The sequence below is a fragment of the Cheilinus undulatus genome, linkage group 18 (genome assembly GCF_018320785.1).
Source record: "Cheilinus undulatus linkage group 18, ASM1832078v1, whole genome shotgun sequence".
Lineage (NCBI taxonomy): Eukaryota > Metazoa > Chordata > Actinopteri > Labriformes > Labridae > Cheilinus > Cheilinus undulatus.
Window position 1 is genome coordinate 2,284,243 of NC_054882.1, and position 20,572 is coordinate 2,304,814.

The 20,572-nt window shown below is 42.7% G+C and overlaps 1 protein-coding gene across 1 annotated transcript in view; it reads right to left on the reverse strand.

The window, feature by feature from the left end:
- LOC121526387 (neuronal PAS domain-containing protein 3) overlaps positions 1-20,572 on the reverse strand; it is a 471,697-nt gene that overhangs the window by 41,234 nt on the left and 409,891 nt on the right. Inside the window, exon 7 of the mRNA XM_041812958.1 lies at positions 1,271-1,389. Within this exon, the coding sequence (XP_041668892.1) occupies positions 1,271-1,389 (119 nt within the window). The remainder of the gene's footprint in view (positions 1-1,270; positions 1,390-20,572) is intronic.

Below are 20,572 nucleotides of genomic sequence, written 5' to 3' on the forward strand. Positions count from 1 at the left end.
AGGTAACACATCTCATAAAAGTAAGGACAGGGCCATGTCTACCATTGTTTAAGATCTCCTCAACACCAGCTGCTGGAGTTATGGGAGAGGAATGTTGTCCCATTCTTATCCCAAAAGGTCTGGACTGCAATCAGGCCAGTTCAGGACCCTGACTCTTCTCCTGTGAAGCCATGCTGTTGTGAAGGATGTGGTATGTGGTTTAGCATGGTCTCAATGAAATAGTCAAGGCCTTCCCTGACAGAGACGTTGTCTGGATGGGAGCATTATGTTGCTCTAAAACGGTTTTACTCAACCAAAGAGCCTAACTGTTGAAAAATACTTTTACAAGAGCCACAATCTAGATGGTGAAAAGTGGCAAAAACAGCTTGAAGTAGCAATAACAGTGGCAAAAATGGTCCAAAAACAACAAAAATGGGTGAAGATAGGCGGAATGGGGAGGAAAAGGTGGAAAAACGGTGAGAAAGCAGCAAAAATGGGTGAGAAGTGACAAAAAAGTGAGTCACAGGAAGTAAAAAAATGGTCTAAAAGTGGCAAAAAAATGAGTTCAAAGTGAATAAAATGGGCATAAGCAGTCAACAGCGGAAAAAATAGGCAAGAAAAGGGAAACAAGTGGGATTTAATGGCTAAAGATAGCTTAAATGGGTGAAAAGCAGTGGAAAAAAATGGTCCAGAGAAGACGGCGGTGTTTCTGGATCCTGTTCACATATGGCTTCTTCTCTCCATGATCCAGCTTTAACTGTCATTGGTGGATGGCACGGCCATCTGTGTTGACAGACGATGATTTCTGATTTCAGTGCATCTAGACTTCTGAGAGAGTCTGCCTCTCTAAAATAATTGTTTTTCATTAGTACCATTTACTTTTCCAGCCTTGTGTTGCCCTGTCCCAACTTTTTTGAGATGTGTTGCTGCCATCAAATTCAAAATGAGCTAATGTTTGTCATGAAATGTCTCAATTTTAACATCTGACATGTTGTTTATGCTTTATTATGAATAAAATATGGGTTTATGAGAAAAGAGGAAGCACAGCAAACCCAGCCATGGTGACGTTTGTAAACATGAAGCTCTTTAGCGTACTGAGGTCCATCTGAGGAGTTCTGAGATCAACTAGGATGCACAGTTGGTGTGTTTCCCCATCAATGGATGTAGCAGGAAGCTAACAGCTAGCCACATTTAGCTCGTTTACTCTAAAGTAGCATTATGACTGTGTGAGATTTGCAGTTTTGGAAGTGTTTTTAGCATGTTCCAGGCTGCAAAGAGGTAAACTTCTCACCTTGTATCCTGAGGATTTGATGTGCACTCCTCTCTTTGTGAGCGTCGACTTCATCCTGATGAAGAAGGATCGTTCCAGACTGTTATCAGGAGCCAGGAGGCTGGGACTACTCGACTCCACTGAAGAGACAAAAACACAAAAACATGCAAAGTTGAACAGCTTAAACTTAAACAGAATCAATATATTTGATTGGGTTTCCTCTGAGTAGATGGATTCAGATGCAGACGAGGATGCTTTGACTCCAAAGTCAACGAAATTCCTTCATAAAGTGATAAAAATGAGTTTTTTAAACAAGAGAATGATTTTAATTGGTGTAAAACAAATAGAGCATTTATCCTGTCAGCAGAAGCAGTCAGCCAATCACAGCCTCTGTCAAACTGTCAATCATCACAGAGCGGCTCGCAGCAATCAAAGAGAGAAATGTCAAAACACGTCAGGACCCTAGACGGGAAGAAAACAACCAAACGAGATGGTTAAACATAAATTAAAGGTGTGACTAAAGAAGATTCAGCTCAGGATGGAAGCTCAGAATCCCACACATGAAGTTCATTTTTCTCCCTTCTCCTCCTCCAGCCTCGGCGAGCGTCTCCTGAAGGTGAGACACTCCATTTGTCAGCCAGGAATCGACTGCATATTCATAACTCCTCCATCCATCAGACGGAGTGATGGGAGCGAAGACAGCTGGGAAACGTCTCATCTCAGACACACAGGAAGAGAGGAGGGTTTAAAGCATGGTGCAGGTGTATTTAAGGCTTTAAAACTGACCAGCAGGGGGCGACTCTCCTGATTATAACAGGACACCTGTGAGTACTTGATCAGATTTTTCCTAATGACTTTCAATCTCCTAAGCATGAGGTTTAAGTCCATAAAAAAGCAAGGCTAGTGTGGGAGCATTTCTAAAAAAGGTTAAAGATAATCAAAAATAAGTCAAACAAAAGTTCTGTCATCAGAATTTCTCATACAACTTCAAAACACGCTACATGGTTGATCACTAAAACCGGACAGGCAGCATTTACATGTTTAAAATCATCCATGAGAGAGCATGGAAGCTTTAGTCTATAAAGGAGGAGGCTGGGGTGGAGGAGGGGAAGCTTTAGTCTATAAAGGAGGAGGCTGGGGTGGAGGAGAGGAGGCTTTAGTCTATAAAGGAGGAGGCTGGGGTGGAGGAGGGGAAGCTTTAGTCTATAAAGGAGGAGGCTGGGGTGGAGGAGAGGAGGCTTTAGTCTATAAAGGAGGAGGCTGGGGTGGAGGAGAGGAAGCTTTAGTCTATAAAGGAGGAGGCTGGGGTGGAGGAGAGGAAGCTTTAGTCTATAAAGGAGGAGGCTGGGGTGGAGGAGAGGAGGCTTTAGTCTATAAAGGAGGAGGCTGGGGTGGAGGAGAGGAAGCTTTAGTCTATAAAGGAGGAGGCTGGGGTGGAGGAGAGGAGGCTTTAGTCTATAAAGGAGGAGGCTGGGGTGGAGGAGGGGAAGCTTTAGTCTATAAAGGAGGAGGCTGGGGTGGAGGAGGGGAAGCTTTAGTCTATAAAGGAGGAAGCATTTGTTATTAATACCATTTTATTGCCTTTTATCCCATTTTTGCCCCTTTTCACTATTTTTTTGCCCATTAAACCTTCCTTTTGCCATTAATTATCAGTTTGTTCCTAATTATTGCCCTTTATTTGCTACTATTGACTGCTTTTTGCCCATTTCAGTCACTTTTCTCTCTTTTTTGCCACTTTTGGACCATGGTGCATTTATACTCGGCCCACCAGATCATATGATAGTTATATTAGAACTGGTCCACCAGTATGAGGTCTGCAGATTTCCTCCAGTGTAAAAATATAAACTTAATCTGGATGATTTATAATATCCTTGCTGAGTCAGGGAAAAAGTCAACCCTTCCATCTCATAATTGTAACTTTTTATCTCATAATTTTACCTTTAAGATTCATATTTTTACATTTTAAATCTTATTTTGACCTTTTAAAGTCATGAGTTTGACTTTTATCTCATGTTTTGACCTTTTTTCAACTCCTAACTTTGACTTTTATCTTGTTTTTTGCCTTTCAAACTCATGATTTTTGACATTATTCCATATTTTGACTTTAAAAACTCATGAATTTGAAATTTATTCTCATATTTTCACAGTTTTAACTCATGATTTCAATGTTTATCTCACATTTTGTTTGTTAAATATCCCAATTTATAACTTTTTTGTTTTGCTGACCATTTCAACTCCTAACTTTGACTTTTAGCACATTTTTTGACCTTTAAAAGTCATGATTTTGACTTTGATCTCATATTTTGACCTTTAAAAACATTGTTTTGTCTTTAAATGTCGTGTTTTACTTTTCAGACTTATAAGTTTGATGTTTTATCTCAGATTTTGAGTTTTTAACTCATCATATTGACCTTCTAATCCCAAAATCATTCAGGATGACAGTTTATGGTTAAATCCTGACCCTGTCAGGCCCTCGGGTTAGACCTGAATCCAGAATCCGGCCCCTGCTGTGACTGAGTCTGACACCCCTGTCTTAAGGAGGGCCTGCTGAGACTTGTGCGGCTCTGTTGGTTGGAGCCATGGAGGGTCAGCCTCCTGAATGTAAACCTGTGCTGTTTTAAATGTGAACAAATGTCAGTCCTCCTCTCTGATCTGCTCCTGTCTGCCGATCGCTGGCTTTTCCTCCTTTATAACTTCTTTCTTCTCCTCCATGTAATCCCCCTAACACACCCACACAAACACACACAAACAGGAGCCGGCACGCCGGGTCTCCGGTGGACGCGGCGGTTTGATCAGCGCTGATACGTGTTGACAACGTCTAATCTGAAAAAATTGAAAGAAATGAATTAATATGCAAATTCAGCCTTTATAATATAAATGTCCTTGAAGAGGGAAAGACAAGAGGCGAGGGAGGGAGAGAGGGAGGGAGAGGACGGTGTAAAGGGGGAGGAGAAAATAAATAAAAGGAGGAGGAGGAGGAGAGAGATTGAAGAGGAAAAGGAGATGAAAAAGGAAAAAATAGAGATAAAGGGGGAAAGACAAGGAGTAAAAGTGAAGATGGAAGAAGAGAAGAAAGACTGGAGAGTAAGGAAAGAGAAAAGGAGGGAAAGGAGGGAGAGATGAGGACAAAAATGCAGGAGACAGAAGAAAAAAGCAAGAAGGAAAAATAAAGAAAGAAAAGAAAGAAGAGTGTCAGAGGGAGGAGATAAAGAGAGGAGGTACGACAAAGAAGAAAGAGTTAAAGAGAAGGATGGAGAAAGCTCCTCCATCCCTCCATCCCTCAGTCCATTCTCTCTCCGAGTCCTCCAGGAAATCAGCCGAGGATCTGACGGAGGAATAATGATGATGGAGAGAGAGAGGAAACAGAAGAGAGCGAGGACGGACGGACAACGAGGGAGCAGGACCCTCTCTCTCTCTTTGTTACTCACTTTGAATTAATGGGATTAGTTTCCCCAACTGAAACACGCAATCACACACACACAATCACACACACACACACAATCACACACACAGACACAAGGAAGAGGAACAAACAGCAGGAGGATAGAGAAGAGGAAGAGGAAAACACAGGAGGGATGTGAGGAGAGAGAGACAAGAGGAGGAGGAGGAGGAGCAGGTAAAAGAGGAAGAGGGTAGAACATGATGAATTCAAAGATGAAGATAAGAAGAGGAGGAAGAGATGTGGACAACATAACTAATCACCGCAGAACAGTGTTACTGAACCAAAGAGCCAAATTGTTGGAAAATACCTTTGCAAGAGCCACGATCTAAAGTAGCAAAAACAGCTCAAGTAGCATTAAAAATAAGTTAAAGATGGCAAAATCGGTCAATAAGCAACAAAAATGGATGAAAGGGGCGGAAATGGGGAGGAAACATGGAAATAGGTTTAGAAAGTAGCAAAAATGGGTCAGAAATGACAGAAAAATGAGTGAAAAGTGACTAAAATGGGCAAAAGCAGTCAAGAGTGGCAGAAATGTCCAAAAAATAGGAAACTAGTGGTTTCTAGTGGCATAAGGTAGATGAAATGGGTGAAAAGTGGTGAAAAGGGCAGAAATGGGATAAAAGTGGCTTAAAGAGGTGGCAAAGCTGGCAACAAAAGAGGAAACAAATGTTATTTAATGGCAAAAGGTAGCTTGAATGGGCAAAAGATGGGAAAAGATGGTGAAAAGGGGCAAGCTGTAGCTGTTAAGGGCGGAGCTGCTCAGTGAATAAAAAACATCTCTGCCAAGCTTTCAGTGAACTGTTTTATTGGACATACCAGCAAACCCCACCACAGCGATCACAAACTCACGCCGAAGCAGTAGTTTGTACTCTTTATTTCCCACAGAAACGTGGTCCAGTTCTGATAAAGCTACCACCATGCTGCAGCTACATCCAAGCTAATCACCACTGCAGGCAGCCGTTGCAAACAGCTAGCATTAATAAACCCCGCCCATATCTACCGTCTCATTCTCCTTAAACAGCCCTGATTGGTCCAATCAGTGCTTGGTTAGTGGATTGAAGCTTTTCAAGGTGGATTTGCCTGGTGGCAGAGATGGAGTCTGGTACATCCATCTGCTTTGCAAGATTAAGGTTAGGAAACATGGAGTCAAACAACATATTTCATTGGGTTTAACAGGAAGGACCAGCCTCCTCTTCTGCTGTTTTAGCATATCTACATGTTTCTATTCAGATTACATGTTTGGTACAGGTTTAATCAATCATTTTAATTAGCCTCCATGTGAACTGTGAAGTTGGAAATGCCATTAGAGCAGTTTTAATCGGACTGAGGAAGTATTGCACATGCAAACATAACTAGCGATGGCAGGAGAAGGCAAATATTGTGGAGGAAGTAGAAAAGAGGAAACAGCTAACAAATGTACAAGACTTTTAAAAAGATGACAGGGAGGAAGAGGCAGAGAACAAGATGAGAGTGGAAGGTAAATGAAAGAGAGGAAGAGGAGTAGGAAGGTGAACAGATGGGAGTAAAAGAAGAAGATAAAATGTAGAAGTTGATGAAGAGGAGTTGGAGGAGAGGGAATAAGAATGTAGTAAGAACTCTGCAGTGAGGAAAGACAAAAAGGGCCACGTGCTGCAATTCATAGAAGTGTTTTATGCAAAAACTGATCATAAGGCCCAATGACCTTGACCTTTGACCTCCAAAATCTAATAAATTCCTCCTCAAGGCAGAGTGGACATTTGTGCAAAGTTTGAAGAAAGCTCCTTTGAGTTATCACATTCAAACGGACGGCCCAGAAGGACAAGCAGACAACATAATTCCTCTGACCTCAGCTATCGCCTGCAGAGGAATAAAAAGAAGAAGAAGAAAGAGGAGGAGGAGGAGGAGCGGAGGGAGCATTAAGGAGAAAAAGAGGAAGAATGAAAGAAAGAGAAGAGCAGGAGGAGGAGGAGGAGGATGTGGGGACTCAGAGGTGTTTTCTCATTCTGCTCGTCGAGCGTGCATTGCCGCGGCGTCTTCTGGGACGGCGCTCCTACAAGACAAAGATTAGGGCTACAAAGGCAGCAGGTGGCTGCCGGCTCCGACTCTGGGACCTAATTATCTACGGCACGGAAAGTTTCCCTCGTTTGAAGGACAAATGATTAATTAAAAAGAACAACTCACCTACGCCTGTGATCTTTGGACAATACCCAGAGTGCCGAGGGTTTCTCTGCACACACGTGTGTATGCGAGGAGTCTCGGCGGGACGGTGTATCATTGTCAGACTGTCTAATAGCACTGCCTGGTTCACGGAGCCCGTTGTGTCCGACTGATAACTAGCTAACGTGACGGCTGGCGCGTGAGGCCAGACAAAGCGAGCTACAGCAAGGTCAGCGTAACCTCCACGGTGAGACGCGAACGTGAAGGAAGACGTGGATTTAATTGGTAAAGCAGGAGGGAATATAAAACACGAGATAAGATGGACACACGCAGCAAATAAATGAGACATTTAGCATCTTTAAGAGGCTGAAATGTGCAGCAGAAAACGCAGAGACAAGACGTTTCTGCTGCAAGACTAGAAAAGTCAAAACAACTTTTCATGCAGGCTAGTTTCGATCAGAAGCTGCAGAAGTTGTGGCCTTCCTGGCCTTGCAAACGTGTCGTGGTCACTGCCTTGCCTAGAAATAAAACTACATAAGAAGACTTTTTTTGAATCCTCAGGTTTGTACCTTTTTTTATTGTCCTGCTAAGGAGCGTGCTTCTTTTTTTGCTTTCTTATTGTCCATCCTTTAACCCTGTGAGGTCCGTGCACTCGCCAGTGTGTTTCCCCATGTTTTTTTTAATATCTTTATAATTTTAAATCATAGAAATGCGGTTCAAACACTCCGTGAAAAGGAGAATCTCATCTTTCAATTCCATCCTCTCTTGCCATCCCAAGTGATTCTCAGCCAGAGTTACAGGGCCACTAAGAGAGCAATGGGCGCTTGTCGTCACCTCTGAATGTGCATCACTGGTTGGCCCATTTATGCTCAACGTTAAATACAAATCCAGATACAGACGGAGCCTTCTGTCCGTGCTCCCCATTCATTTCTTGCGTATTTCTGCACGCTTCCATAAAGCTTACAGATACGGGCCAAACAGAGCAGTACCACCGGAAACCGTGGGGGCAGTGCTGCTGTCACTACCTGATATGTAGCTCTAATGAGACACGAAGAAGGAATAACAATGGCGGAACTTTTTGAGGAAAAGTTGTGCAAGTTGGTTTGAAACGCTGCCTCCGTTTTTGTCTTTAATGCAAGAGGTACATTATCAATACCTCCTCCACAGTCGCCATGTTTGTTTTTGAGTTTGTTGTTGTCATAAACTTTTGACTCTGGCTGCCCCCCCGTGGATGTAATGGTTAACATCCCCGCCAATGTAAAGGACACATGGAAGTATGTAAGCAGTGATGGTAACATCGTTTGGAGGGGATGTATACATTTTCGTACGTAAAGGGAGTATAAATGGGCCTTAAGGCCCTCCCTATCATAGTTTTTGCTGGAGAGAGTAACCTTTAATTTCCACATACAACACCTGCACCATGCTCCACAGAGCCACAGTTTTGCTCTGACTGAAGGGGAGCGACCTCGTCTACTGGAAGTGTGTGTTTCTTGGCGTGCAGCCTTGATCAGCAGGCAGAGATCACGGGAGATCTGCGGGTTCACGCAGGAATGGCACGTCAACAACAGACTATTTTACCTTTTTTGGAGGTTAATTTATCATCCATTCCTGCATGAGTCCATGATATTATTGCTTCTGCCATGGGTGAGTAGATCAGGAAGTGAACAAGCTGAATTAAGGATGTGTGGTTTCGTGAAACATATGTCGGCTTCAGTTCCTCAAAAGTTAACTTTTCCTCGTCAATGGTGCTGTTGTAGCTCTGTGAACCTCTGACCTCTCAGTGACCTTTTGTTCTAGCTGCAGGATGAGACCTAATGTTGATACAGTGATGATTTACAATCCATAGTCTGTGCATTGTGTTGTGTTTTGAAAGACGTAGATACTCTTTGCCTTTGACTTCCTGTTTGGAACGTTCTGGTCAACGGAAATTGACAGCGGCCGGCGTTCTAAATTGACCTGCAGTAACCTGGCACGTAAACCTCTCATAGATGGTGTTTAGGAAAGGGCAGAGCCTTTGAAGACAAACTCAGAGGGTGATTGGGTGGACGTTCTGTCTGTCACATCTTTACGGGCCAATCAGAGCAACAAAACACGTGACGTAGCCGCTACCGAGGAGTAAACTCCATAGAGAACTGCGTAACGCGAACCATGGCGACTGTAGACATGTCAGTACTCGACTTTTGTCATTTTTGAAAAGAAAACAACTCACTGCTGTTCTTTGTTCTTTTAATGAAGAAATGTCGTCAAGTTCTGATCTATCTGAAACTGGCGCTTTAGCAGCATCCACGCTAATCTCCTCCGCCATAATTGCACCAGCCTCTCATTGCTGCTTGCTGACGTCACGACTCTGCCGTGCCTGAAAGTACTGCCCCTCGACGCTGATCGGTCCTGTCTCTTTCTAACTGGGCCCAAACGGTTCAGACGGGAGCTTTGCAAGATGGATTTGCCAGTGAGAAACACGTAAAATCCATCTGCTTTGCAAGGTTAGGAGCAATTTGCTCTGCAGTATGATTCGCTGGCGGAATGCGGCATAGCTGCTGTACGAGGAAACTGGAGGTAATTCAGCCTCATTTTTCTCATATTTGAGACATTTGGTTAAAAAAAAAAAAAAGAAAGAAAGAACGACAGACCACATTTATGCTCTGAAACCATGTGACAAATGTCATTGTCAACATGTTTTCTGCACTTGGCGATTATTTTCTTCATATATTCCACTGCTTTTGTGAAACTAAAACTTTAGCAGACCTATTTCAAGCACCAAAACAATCCATGCACATGAGTGTAGGGTTTTTTTTTTTTTTTTTACAAGGGATTCAAACATTAAAAAAAACCCTGAATTTCAAAATTCAGCATTTGGGCTTAAATAACCTTTGACACCAGTTTTCAGCCTCACAATCCGTTTTAGTAGCTCGTTCTGTTTTCTGTGCAAGAATGGCCTTTCTATCATGAGTAAATTACATTTTTGTCATTCTCCTTTTACTCTCTCTCCTTGTTTTTTACTCTGAGCTGCTATAAGAAGTGATTTTCGCTCCAAACACCGCTTTAATCAACGAACACAGACTAGTCTGGCCATGCATCTTTGCAGCACATTTAAAGCACAGCTCTAAAGAACAGATGTCTTTTTTTCCTGGCTCTAACATCTGAAGTTAGAGCTGCTGAGATTAAAGAAAACACGACTAACAAACAAAACTTCTGTCAGTCGGTCCTATTATGGCTGCGTCTTCTTATTTCCAGGTGCATCATGGGTATCATAAAGCTAGTGTTGTAGAGGCAAGATCATATGACATATAGCATTTTAGACTTCAACCAGAACCATGCTAACTGCTCCCCTTTGTTTTCAGTGTTTATGCTAAGCTAAGCTAACGCCGCCACTGAAACAGGCGCATTTCCTTTAACCCCCCACATTTCTCCCCTCCTCCTGTCCGTTTTCCATTCCATCTCCCGTCTCCCTCTTCCCCATCACTTCTTCACACCTCCTCTTTTTACCCATAATGCAACAGCAGGAGCCAAGGGACATCAGAGAGGTGGCGGGCAAGAGGCAATCATGACAAATGTGCCGTGGCTGGCTGGCCTGCACGCTCTCACACATCCACGTATATATAAGAGCAGCCCTAACCTGAATATACTCCACACGCTCACATTCATCACAGATAGAGAGGATTGTCAGGGAAAGTTTAATTGTGTAAACACTCTGTAACTGTCCTGTCATATTCCTGCCTCGGCGGCTCACTATCGCCTCCTCGGCTGTAATTGAATTGCTACCGTCGGGACGGAGGGGAGGGAGGGAGGAGGGGGGGAGGAGGCGAGACTCTCCTTATGAATAGAATGTGTTTCCTATCAGGCAGGATTTGACAAATTGTGTCAGGAAGAAAAGCCCAAGTGATAATTTTTCGGTTTACTGAAGGTGGAGGAGGGAGGGAGGGAGGGAGGGGAGACAAGAGGAGGAAGAGACGGAGAGGGAACGATGCAGGAAACAGAAGATCAAGAGAAAAGGGAGGATGGTTCAGGAAAAGAGGAGACAAGGAAGAGGAAAGAAAGGCAACAGAGAAAGGACAAAAAAGCAGAGGGAGAGAAATCAGGATGGAGGACGGTAGAAGATAGAGAGCTGGGGAAGAAAGAGAACCAAAGAGAGGAGGAAGAAAGAGGAGGGAAAAATAAGAAGGAGGTCTAGAAAAGCTGACGAGTAAGAGGAGGACGACAAGGATGAGAAAACGATGTTAAAATACATACTCAGACCAGAAACATGCCCTTTATGTTAACTTGTAACTCTAAATTGCCCATAGGTGTGAGTGAGAGCCTGCTTTGTTGTGTAAGCCCTGTCGAGGGTGAACCCTGTATGCCCCCCCCCCCCCCACCAGATGTAGATCTGTGGTTTTCAAACAACACCTAACCTCCAATTTCCACATACTCCACCTGCACTGCTGAGAAGATCACCAGGTCTATTTTTAGCAACGACTGTTGCCTTACCATGCCTTTCAACATAGAGCACATCGACCCAAACAGCCAGAAAGCCTGAAACTTCACAAAACAGCACAATGACCAGACTCCCCATCATGACTCACCACTCTGACATCCTGCAGAAGGAAACGGCCCCGAGTCGGTCAGAGGTTCACAGAGCTATTACAGCATGACTGACCAAGTAAGATTTACTTTTTTTGGGCCTTTTCATGCCTTTATTTGATAGAGGAAGGACAGCAGACAGACTCGGAACCAGGGAAGAGAGTGGGGAGAGACACGGGGCAAAGGGCCACAGGCTGGACTCGAACCCGGGCTGCCCACGCACGCGGGTAGTGCCCTAAACCACTCGACCATCTGCGCTCCCCATGACTGACCAAGTAAAGCTGAGTTTTGAGGAGGAGGAATACACTACCAACAGGGCCCCTAAACCCACACTGAAAAAACAGATTTTGACCCTTAGTATACGTATAATTATTACGTTTGTTTCACTGATTTAAATGTGTAATTCAATCCTTCTTATATTTTTTGACTAATTTCAAAATGTGCTGTCTCCATTTCAAATGGTTTGATTTTAATTGTGCAAAAGTAACATCATAAAACTGTGTTAAAATAACGTAAAAAAAAACAAAATGTGTCAAACTAAAGTGATTTTAATTTTAAAAATGTGTTCAGGCCAGTTGATTTTAATTGTTTACCAGGAACATTAAAAAAAATTGTGTTCAAATGTGGACCACACACTGCACTGTGTGAGCATGTGCATGACGAATCTGCAGTTTTCCCAGAATGCCTTTGGGCGCTAAACCTTTATGCACTCAGTTTGCTCCTGCTGTCTTGGCCAGGACACCCTTGAAAAGAGATTTTTAATCTCAGTGAGGTTTTCTCCTGGTTACTTAACCCTTGGATCCTACTATGTCTGTTCTGAGGACATTCATCATTTTTATCATCATTATTTTAAATTGATAGCCACATTTTTATAGATTTAGGCATCAAATATGGCCAAAGTTATTATTTTTCTTCATATTAAAAAACAAAAAAAAAACCAAACAAAAAAAAGAAAACCGTGTCGCCCATAGAACGCCCATGACGTGAAATAGCTACATCCATCCTTGTTTGTCTGAAATCAGACACACAGACTTCCATTAAAAACACGTTTTTTTGACTGTGTGTCTAGGGCACCAAAACAACTTATAGAAACTGTTTTTTTACAGTCAGTCAATCACTAGGGATCTAAATTTCACCATTAAACTGTGATCCAGCGGATGGTGTGCTGGCACTGTCCGCAGACATGGTTTACCTTCCATGCGCTCAGAGTGTTTGGAGCGCTATTTCACCCACTAAACATCATCAGAATTAAATGAACGGATTCATGCCACTAGATATGGATGTCTGAGAGTGGGCTACATGTGTAAGGAAAAGTCTGTGTGCTCCTATGTGTGTGCTCGGGTGTGAATCTGTGTGTATGTTTACAAGCGGACATGCTGTAAGTGAAGTGTTTATGGTAGGATATGTTACCACTGGATTCTGCAGTCTGGGACTAAGAAAGGGGGACATTTGGACAATTTCAACTTTGCCCTCACTTCATAGCAAGTGGATTATCAAGCATGAGGATGCACGGGTCCTTTCGATCAACAGGTAAGAATATATCATATCTCAAAGATGCAGTGCATTTATATATGCGTGTAATTAGCATAATCACGGTCACATTTTGGTTAGAGGTTGAAATGCGCGTGTTTGTGATTCATATCCTACATATTTCCTCTGATTTTTTATGCCTGTACATAAAATAAACCTAACATGAACAAATGCATTCACTCGCATTATATTTGGTAGAGAAGGAGGTGCTAGAAAAGGAGGGTAAAAAAAAGGTGTTTTATGCACGGATGGACTCATCTGTTTAGCGTGGACAAATCCAAGCCATAGGCATAGTGTACTATAAGTGGCATAAAAAGGGTGTAACATTGAATTTTTTTTTTTTTTCAGTAGTCAGGGTTGAAGTTGTTGAAGAGATCTGAAGCAGTGAAAGTTAAAAAAAAAGTTGAAAAATGAGTATTTTATTAACACCTTTCTGCATGTCCGTTTTCGGACAAACAAGGACAGATGGAGCCAAAATATGGCATTTGGCACTACAGAAAAAATTTCAATGCATCAAAATGGCATGGCCCAGACTCTATTTATCGAAAAAAAGATTTTTTTTCTATATCATTTTATATGGAAATTATGGTGTTTTTGTGTTTTTTACCATAAAAAATAGCAGTGACATGGTAGACAATAACTGGCATAAAAAGGGTGTAACATTGAATTTTTCTTTTTTTTTCTTTTTTTTAGTGGTCAGGGTTGAAGTTGTTGAAGAGATCTGAAGCAGTGAAAGTTAAAAACTATTTTGAAAAATGATTATTTTATTAATACCTTTCTGCATGTCCGTTTTCAGGACAAACAAGGACAGATGTAGATAAAAATTACAAGGGACCGAGGGTTAAAGGTCAAATAAAATTATTAAATAAAATGCACCATGAGTGAAGTTGCTGTCTCAATTAAAGACTTCCCGCCTGTAGGGGGCAGCGTTACTGTTGATAATGTCAATGAATGGTGGGTGATACACTGACATTGGTAAACCGTCACCTACTGGTTCAGTGAATGACTAACAGTCATTGCTGCAAATGGTGGCATAAGTTAAAATAAACCTTTATCAGTGAGTACTATTCACACTGGACTTAAAGCCACGTGGATTCAAGGTCCCAGAGTCTGGGGGAAGAGTGGAGAGGCACAGAATCCACGCTGCTTGAAGTCCAGTGTGAAGTTTCCACAGTCAGTGATGTTTGGGCTTCCATGGCATCTGCTGGTGTTGGTCCACTGTGTAGATGGCTATAAAAATAGTTAACTTTTTCATGATATTTTAATTTTTTGAGATGCACTAGTAATTTTACGTTAGTTTCAGTTTGTATTTCTCAACAACAAATAATAAATAATTTTATATTATAACAGAGTGTTTGGTAGATTACACTATGGCCATACATTTAAAAAAATCAGATTGCATTAATCTGACTCATTGCATAATTGAGATTACTTTTGCATTGAAGGGAAGTGATTTTATGATTCTGATGTTTTATAACAAAGACACAAAAACAAAAAGAGATTTTGCAAACTTTCCAGCGTTCACCAGTTGTGTAGAGCAGTGGTTTTTTACCACTTTTAACATCCAATTTTTCCCATTTTAACCACATTTCACCATTTGATATGCCCAGTTTTGGTAGTTAAACCAATTTCTGCCTACTTTTTCTTCCTCAGTTAACCTTTTTTGCTGATTCAAAGCCATTTCAGCCACACTTTAACTCCCTTTTACCACTTTTTATGCCCATTTTTGCCACTTTAACCCATTCTGCTTCTTTTAAAATTCAACTTCACCATCTCATTCAACATTTTTTTTTTGCTATTATTAACCCATTTTAGACATTTTAAGCTATTTTCGTTCTTTTTTGACAAAAATAGATTTGCACAAGGTTTTTCACTACACTACAGTGGACCATGGTTTTGCTGACCTCCATGGGGCCCCAGTTTGTCTGGGCACCACAGAGCTCTCCCATTTATCCCCTTTATCGATGGCTTTGTCTCCACATGACTATTCTAGAATATTCCTGGCTGTTCAGCCACCTTCAGGTCCAGCGGGGGTCCCCGGTCTCTGGCACCTTTATTTTGGGGGTCGCGAGCTGAAAAGGTTGAGAACCACTGGATTAGAGAAGAAAATAGTGATACAGATCTCAAAAATGATCTACCCAGTCTAAACTAAACTGACTTTTCCCAGTCTGTGTCACCAAAGATCTATTTCTAACCAGTCTCGGTCTGGACTTCCTCATAGGAAAAAGGTGGACAAACATTTTTAGTCGTAGTTTTAGTCAACAATCTTCACCCTGCCAGCGTTCGGACTAAAGATTCAGACCAGATGAGCTTGAACTTACAGCTGGCTGATCTGCGATGGATGAGAGGATGAGAAAAATGCAGAAGAGGAGGAAGAGGAGGCAGACTTGATATGTCAAACAATTTCAACCAAAACTAGAATACAAAATGAGAGAAGTTTCATCCTCCACACACACATCCTGTACTTTTTCACACAGATTTTAAAGAGCGAGTGTGGTTGACTGATGGTAGATTTCCTCAAAGCCTTTTCCCACAATGCAACAGCCTGGGAACCAAAGGTAAAGAAAGGTAAAACTCCTCCTCTCCTCTTCTCTTACTTTCTCCTTATTTCCTCCCTCTCCTCCCCTTTTCTCCCCCCTCTCTGCAGTGAAGAAGACTTTTATTTTGACAGTCTTATCAGGACGATGAGCTCAAATCAAACAGCGCTCTAATAGTCTGGAGACGCCTTGATCCCGGCTTTGTCTTTCTTTCTCTCCCTTTTTCTGCTCCTGTCTTTCCTCCACAGAGACACCTCCCTCCCCGTCTCCCTCCTCCTCCTCAGTGATCTGCCTGTGACGGGCTCTTAAGGCTTTTCTAAGCTGTCTTTAGCTTCTCTTCTTCCTCTTCTGGGAACTGATCTACCTACGAAAAAAGACGGGAGAAAGAGAGGAAGAGCGGAGGAGAGGAAGACGGATTCAAAAGAAGGAGGGAGGCCAACGCTATGTGGACGAACGGCGTCTCTGTGTTGGAATTTCAGTAAAAGTAATGAAGAAATTAAAGAGAAGAGCTGCAGAGAGGAAGGAAATCCCACCCTGGTTCCCGTGTCTGAGTGGAAACATGCAGATAAATCCACAGCTCGTATTCTCCGACATGCCAGAGCAAACAAAACAAAAACAAATATAAACACACAAACATCACAAATATCAGATTTTCCCGCAGAGAGGACAGGCGCCTGAACGCAGCGTCCAGCGGCTCCTCCTGTGGCATTTACACTGAAAACACAGCGGTCACAGGACAAACACGTCACAACACTCGCTGCAGAACGCCTGGTATTACACAAACACGCATGTTTGACTGTAAGTACACAAGAAATCCTCCAAGAGGCTGCAGATCCACCATGAGGGGCTCTACTAGTTCAACTGTGATCATTCTGCAATGAATTTAACACAAATACACATGCTCATCGACCAGTCCTGCAGGATGCATGATGGGATGTTTGTATATGTGTCTCTAAAAGCTCTCTCTGCTGCTCAGCATTGATAGTTCCTCTCCAGATGTTAGAGCTGCCCACGCCATAGGCACTAATGCAACCCCATACCATCAGAGATGCAAGCTTTAGACCTGAGCCGGGAGAACAAGCTGGATGCTCCCTCTCCTCTTTAGTCCATCTGTGGTTTCCTCTGACCACAGAACAGTTTTCCATGTTTCCTCAGTCCATGTTAAATGAGCTTTGGTCCAGAGAAGACGGCGGTGTTCCTGGATCCTGTTCACATATGGCTTCTTCTCTCCATGATCCAGCTTTAACTGTCATTGGTGGATGGCACGGCCAACTGTGTTGACAGACGATGATTTCTGGACGCTGGAGAGACTATGTCGCTCGGCTGGCCTGGGAATGCCTTGGGATCCCCCGGGAAGAGCTGGACGAAGTGGCCGGGGAGAGGGAAGTCTGGGCTTCCCTGCTTAGGCTGCTGCCCCCGTGACCCGACCTCGGATAAGCGGAAGAAGATGGATGGATGGAATTTTTAGACTCCGTTTTTCACAGATTGGTGAACCTCTGCCCAGCTTTACTTCTGAGAGGCTCTGCCTCTCTAAAATGCTCCTTTTATACCCAGTCATGTGACTGAGCTGCTGATAATTAAGATAATTAGATAAAATGCTCCTCCAGCTGTTTTTCATTAGTAACACTTTTCCAGCCTTTTGTCACCCTGTCCCTTCTTTTTTGAGATGCGCTGCTGCCTTCAAATTCACAGTGAGCAAATATTTTCATGAAATGGTAAAATGTCTCAGTTTCAACACCTGATATGTTGAGAATAAAATTTGGGTTTATGAGATTTGGAAATCACCGTCTACTGTTTTATTGACATTTTCAAGAGCGTACCAACTTTTTTGGAATTGTTTTTTTATTTTTGTCCCCTCAGCTTACTGTGTGTAAGTGAGACACCTGTGCAGGTGTGATGAAGACTTCCGCTCATTAATATTACATCAGAATGTTCTGTTCCAATAACTGTCCCAGAGACCGCCGTAATCATCCACACCTGAACTTCCTCTCTGCTGGAACCATCCTCTGGTCTTTCCTTTCCTCTGCGTCCCAGTCCTTCTGTCTCTTTTCATTCCTCTCCTCGTCTTTCTGTTCATGTTTTGCCCGGTGTCGCTGGCGTCCCCAGATAAAAGACTGTTGAACAAGAAAGGTAAGTAGAAAAGACACAGAAGAAGAAGAAACAGAGATGGCGAGGAGCATGTGTGGTGTAATTGAATCCATGTGGCGGTGAGAAAGAGGAAGATGGGGAGGGACAGATGGACGGACTGAGCAGATTAGCATCAGTAATGAGAAGAAGGAATAGACGCGGCGATGCCGGTCGTGTTCATCGGGTCGCTAACTGGTTTCATAAACACGAGTATGAAGATCTGCTGATGACCAGTCATCGACCATGACAAACACACGCACAAACGCTGATTCTCATATCAACGCTTCATCAGAGAGTTTGGTGTCCGATCCAATCAGGACCAGAGAAGTTTGTCCTTTAGTTTGGGCCAGTGGTTTTTAAAGTGTGAGGCGGGCCTCCTCTGGGGGGCGCCACTGAGCTTCAGGGGAGGCGCAGAACCATAAACCAGAAAAAAGGTGATTTGCTTTGCTAACCTCTGCTGTGCATGGAGGAAAATGGATAGACCTATAGTTACTATAGGGACTATGCTATAGAGCAGTGTTACTCAACCAAACAGCAAAACTGTTGAAAATACCTTTACAAGAGCCACAATCTAAGAGGTGAAAAGTGGCAAAAACAGCTTGAAGTAGCAATAAAAATAGGTTAAAGGTGGCAAAAATGGTCAAAAAGCAGAAAAAAATGGGTGAAAAGGGGCGAAAAAATGGAAAAATGGTCAGAAAGTAGCAGAAATGGGTGAGAGGTGACAAAAAATGAGTGGAAAGTGACTAAAATAGACAAAAACAGTCAAGAGTGGCAAAAATGGGCTAAAAGAGGAAACAAGTGGTATTTAATGGCCAAAGGTATTTTAAATGGTTGAAAAGTGACAAAAACATGGTGAAAAAAGCCAACAATGGGATAACAGTGGCAAAAGAAGTGGCTAAAATGGGCAAAAACTAGAAAAAAGTGCTATTTAATGACAAAAGGTAGCTTTAATGGGTGAAAAGTGGTGGAAAAAATGGTGAAAAAGGGGCAAAAAAATGGGCAAAAAGTTGCAAAAAAGCGGGAGAAAAAGTGATATTTAATGGCAAAAGACAGCTCAAATGGGTGAAAAGTGGCAAAAAAAAGTGGAAAAGGGCAAAAATGGGATAAAGTGGCAAAAAGAAGAGGCAAAAATTGGCAATAAAAGATGAAACAAATGATATTTAATGGCAACAGGTAGTTTAAATGGGCAAAAAGTGGCACAAAATGTGAAAAAGGGCAAAAATGGGGAAAAATGGCAAAAAGAAGAGGCAAAAATTGGGAAAAAAGGAAATAAGTGGTATTTAATGGCAAACGTAGCTTAAATGGGCAAAAAGTTGGAAAAAAATGGTTAAAAAAAAAAGGGCCAAAAATGGGGAAAAAGTGGCAAAAAGACGTCGAAAAAATGAGCAAAAAAATTGGGGAAAAAGGGATATTTAATGATGAAAGGTAGCTTAAATGGGCAAAAAGGTGAAAAAGGGCAAAAATGGGATAAAAGAGGCAAAAAGAAGTTGTAAAATGGCCAAAAAAAAAATGAAAAAGGGGTATTTAATGCATTATAACTGAATAAGAGGGAAAGGCAGATGTTTAAGGACATTTGCAAAACAAAATATGAAAATATAATAATGTTAAAAATGTTTAAAGATTAGACATAAATGTTTGAAAGGTTGTTTTTTTTATTCTTTGTGTGTGTGTTTGTGTGTGGGGGTGTGTGTACGTGTGTGTGTGTGGGTGTGGGTGTGTGGGGGGGTGTGTTTGGGTGTGTGTGTGTGTGTGGGGGGGTGTTGGGGTGTGTGTGTGTGTGGGGGTGGGTGTGTGTGTGTGTGGGTGGGGGTGTGTGTGTGGGTGTGTGTGCGTGGGGGGGTGGGTGTGGGTGTGTGGGGGGGTGTGTTTGGGTGTGTGTGTGTGTGTGGGGGGGTGTGTGTGTGGGTGTGTGTGTGTGTGGGTGGGGCTCCACTGAATAATGTCTTCTTAGGGGAGGCTCACTTTGAAAACCACGGGTTTTTCTCGTCCCTAAAGTCTTCCTCTTGGCCTTTGGTGCGTCTGTTTGAATTTTCTCTTTAACATTAAACTCACAGCGTCCTCCTCCTCACACGATGAGTAATGCATTTCCTCCGGCGCCTTCGTCATTAGTTTCAGTCCAGTCGATACGTGACCAACGCCACGCCCGCTAACGTGTCGGGCTGAGCGTTTCCATTTGTTTACATCTCCTTCCCCTCCTCTCCTCTCCTCCTCCTTCAGGCGTCTTTGTTTCTTTCTTCCTCCCTCTCCAGCGTTCATCACCTGCGAGCACCGGGGGAGTCGCCAATCGATCGATCGCTGCTGATTTTGTTTCTCTGTGAAGTTCTGCACTCCAGGCAGCTCCTCATCCTATCTGATGCTTTCTAGATGTTTGGATGTTTGTCTGCTTGATAACTTTATCTGCAGGACATTTACTCTTTTATGGTATTATTTCTGACAGTCCAGAAAAAATCCAAATCCTAACTAAAGCAGAAAAACAAAGCCTGTTCTGACAGAAATCCTCTGACATGTAAGAGTCTGCAGAGCAGAGCAGGAGGGTTTAAATGAATTATTCCTGCAAGAAGCATCAAGTTCCATGCTTCTTCTTCACTGCAGAAACAAGTGTCAGAGACACAGTGTCACTCAGAAAGTTCCTTAAGTCCTTCCCTTACCGCTTCTCCTTCACCTGGATGAAAAACATCACAGGGAGGTTGTGAATAAATTCACATGGCAGAGCTTTCAGGTAAAAAAGGAAAAACTTCTGTGAAGTTTTGGCTGTCTGTCTACATAAGAGGGACGTTTTGGCTGCTTTAAGATGGGACGATTTGGAAAATGTTCCAAACACCCCCATCTCCATGCAGACAAGGCCAAATAGAGCTTTCCAAAAATGCACGTGTGCACTGTGATTGCAGTCAATTGCAATGTGCAAGTCGAGTTTTGCACATGCATGGGGAGGGAAGGAAGGGTCTCTGTGCATGTGCATGTTTTAGTCATTGCAAAATCACACCGCCAACT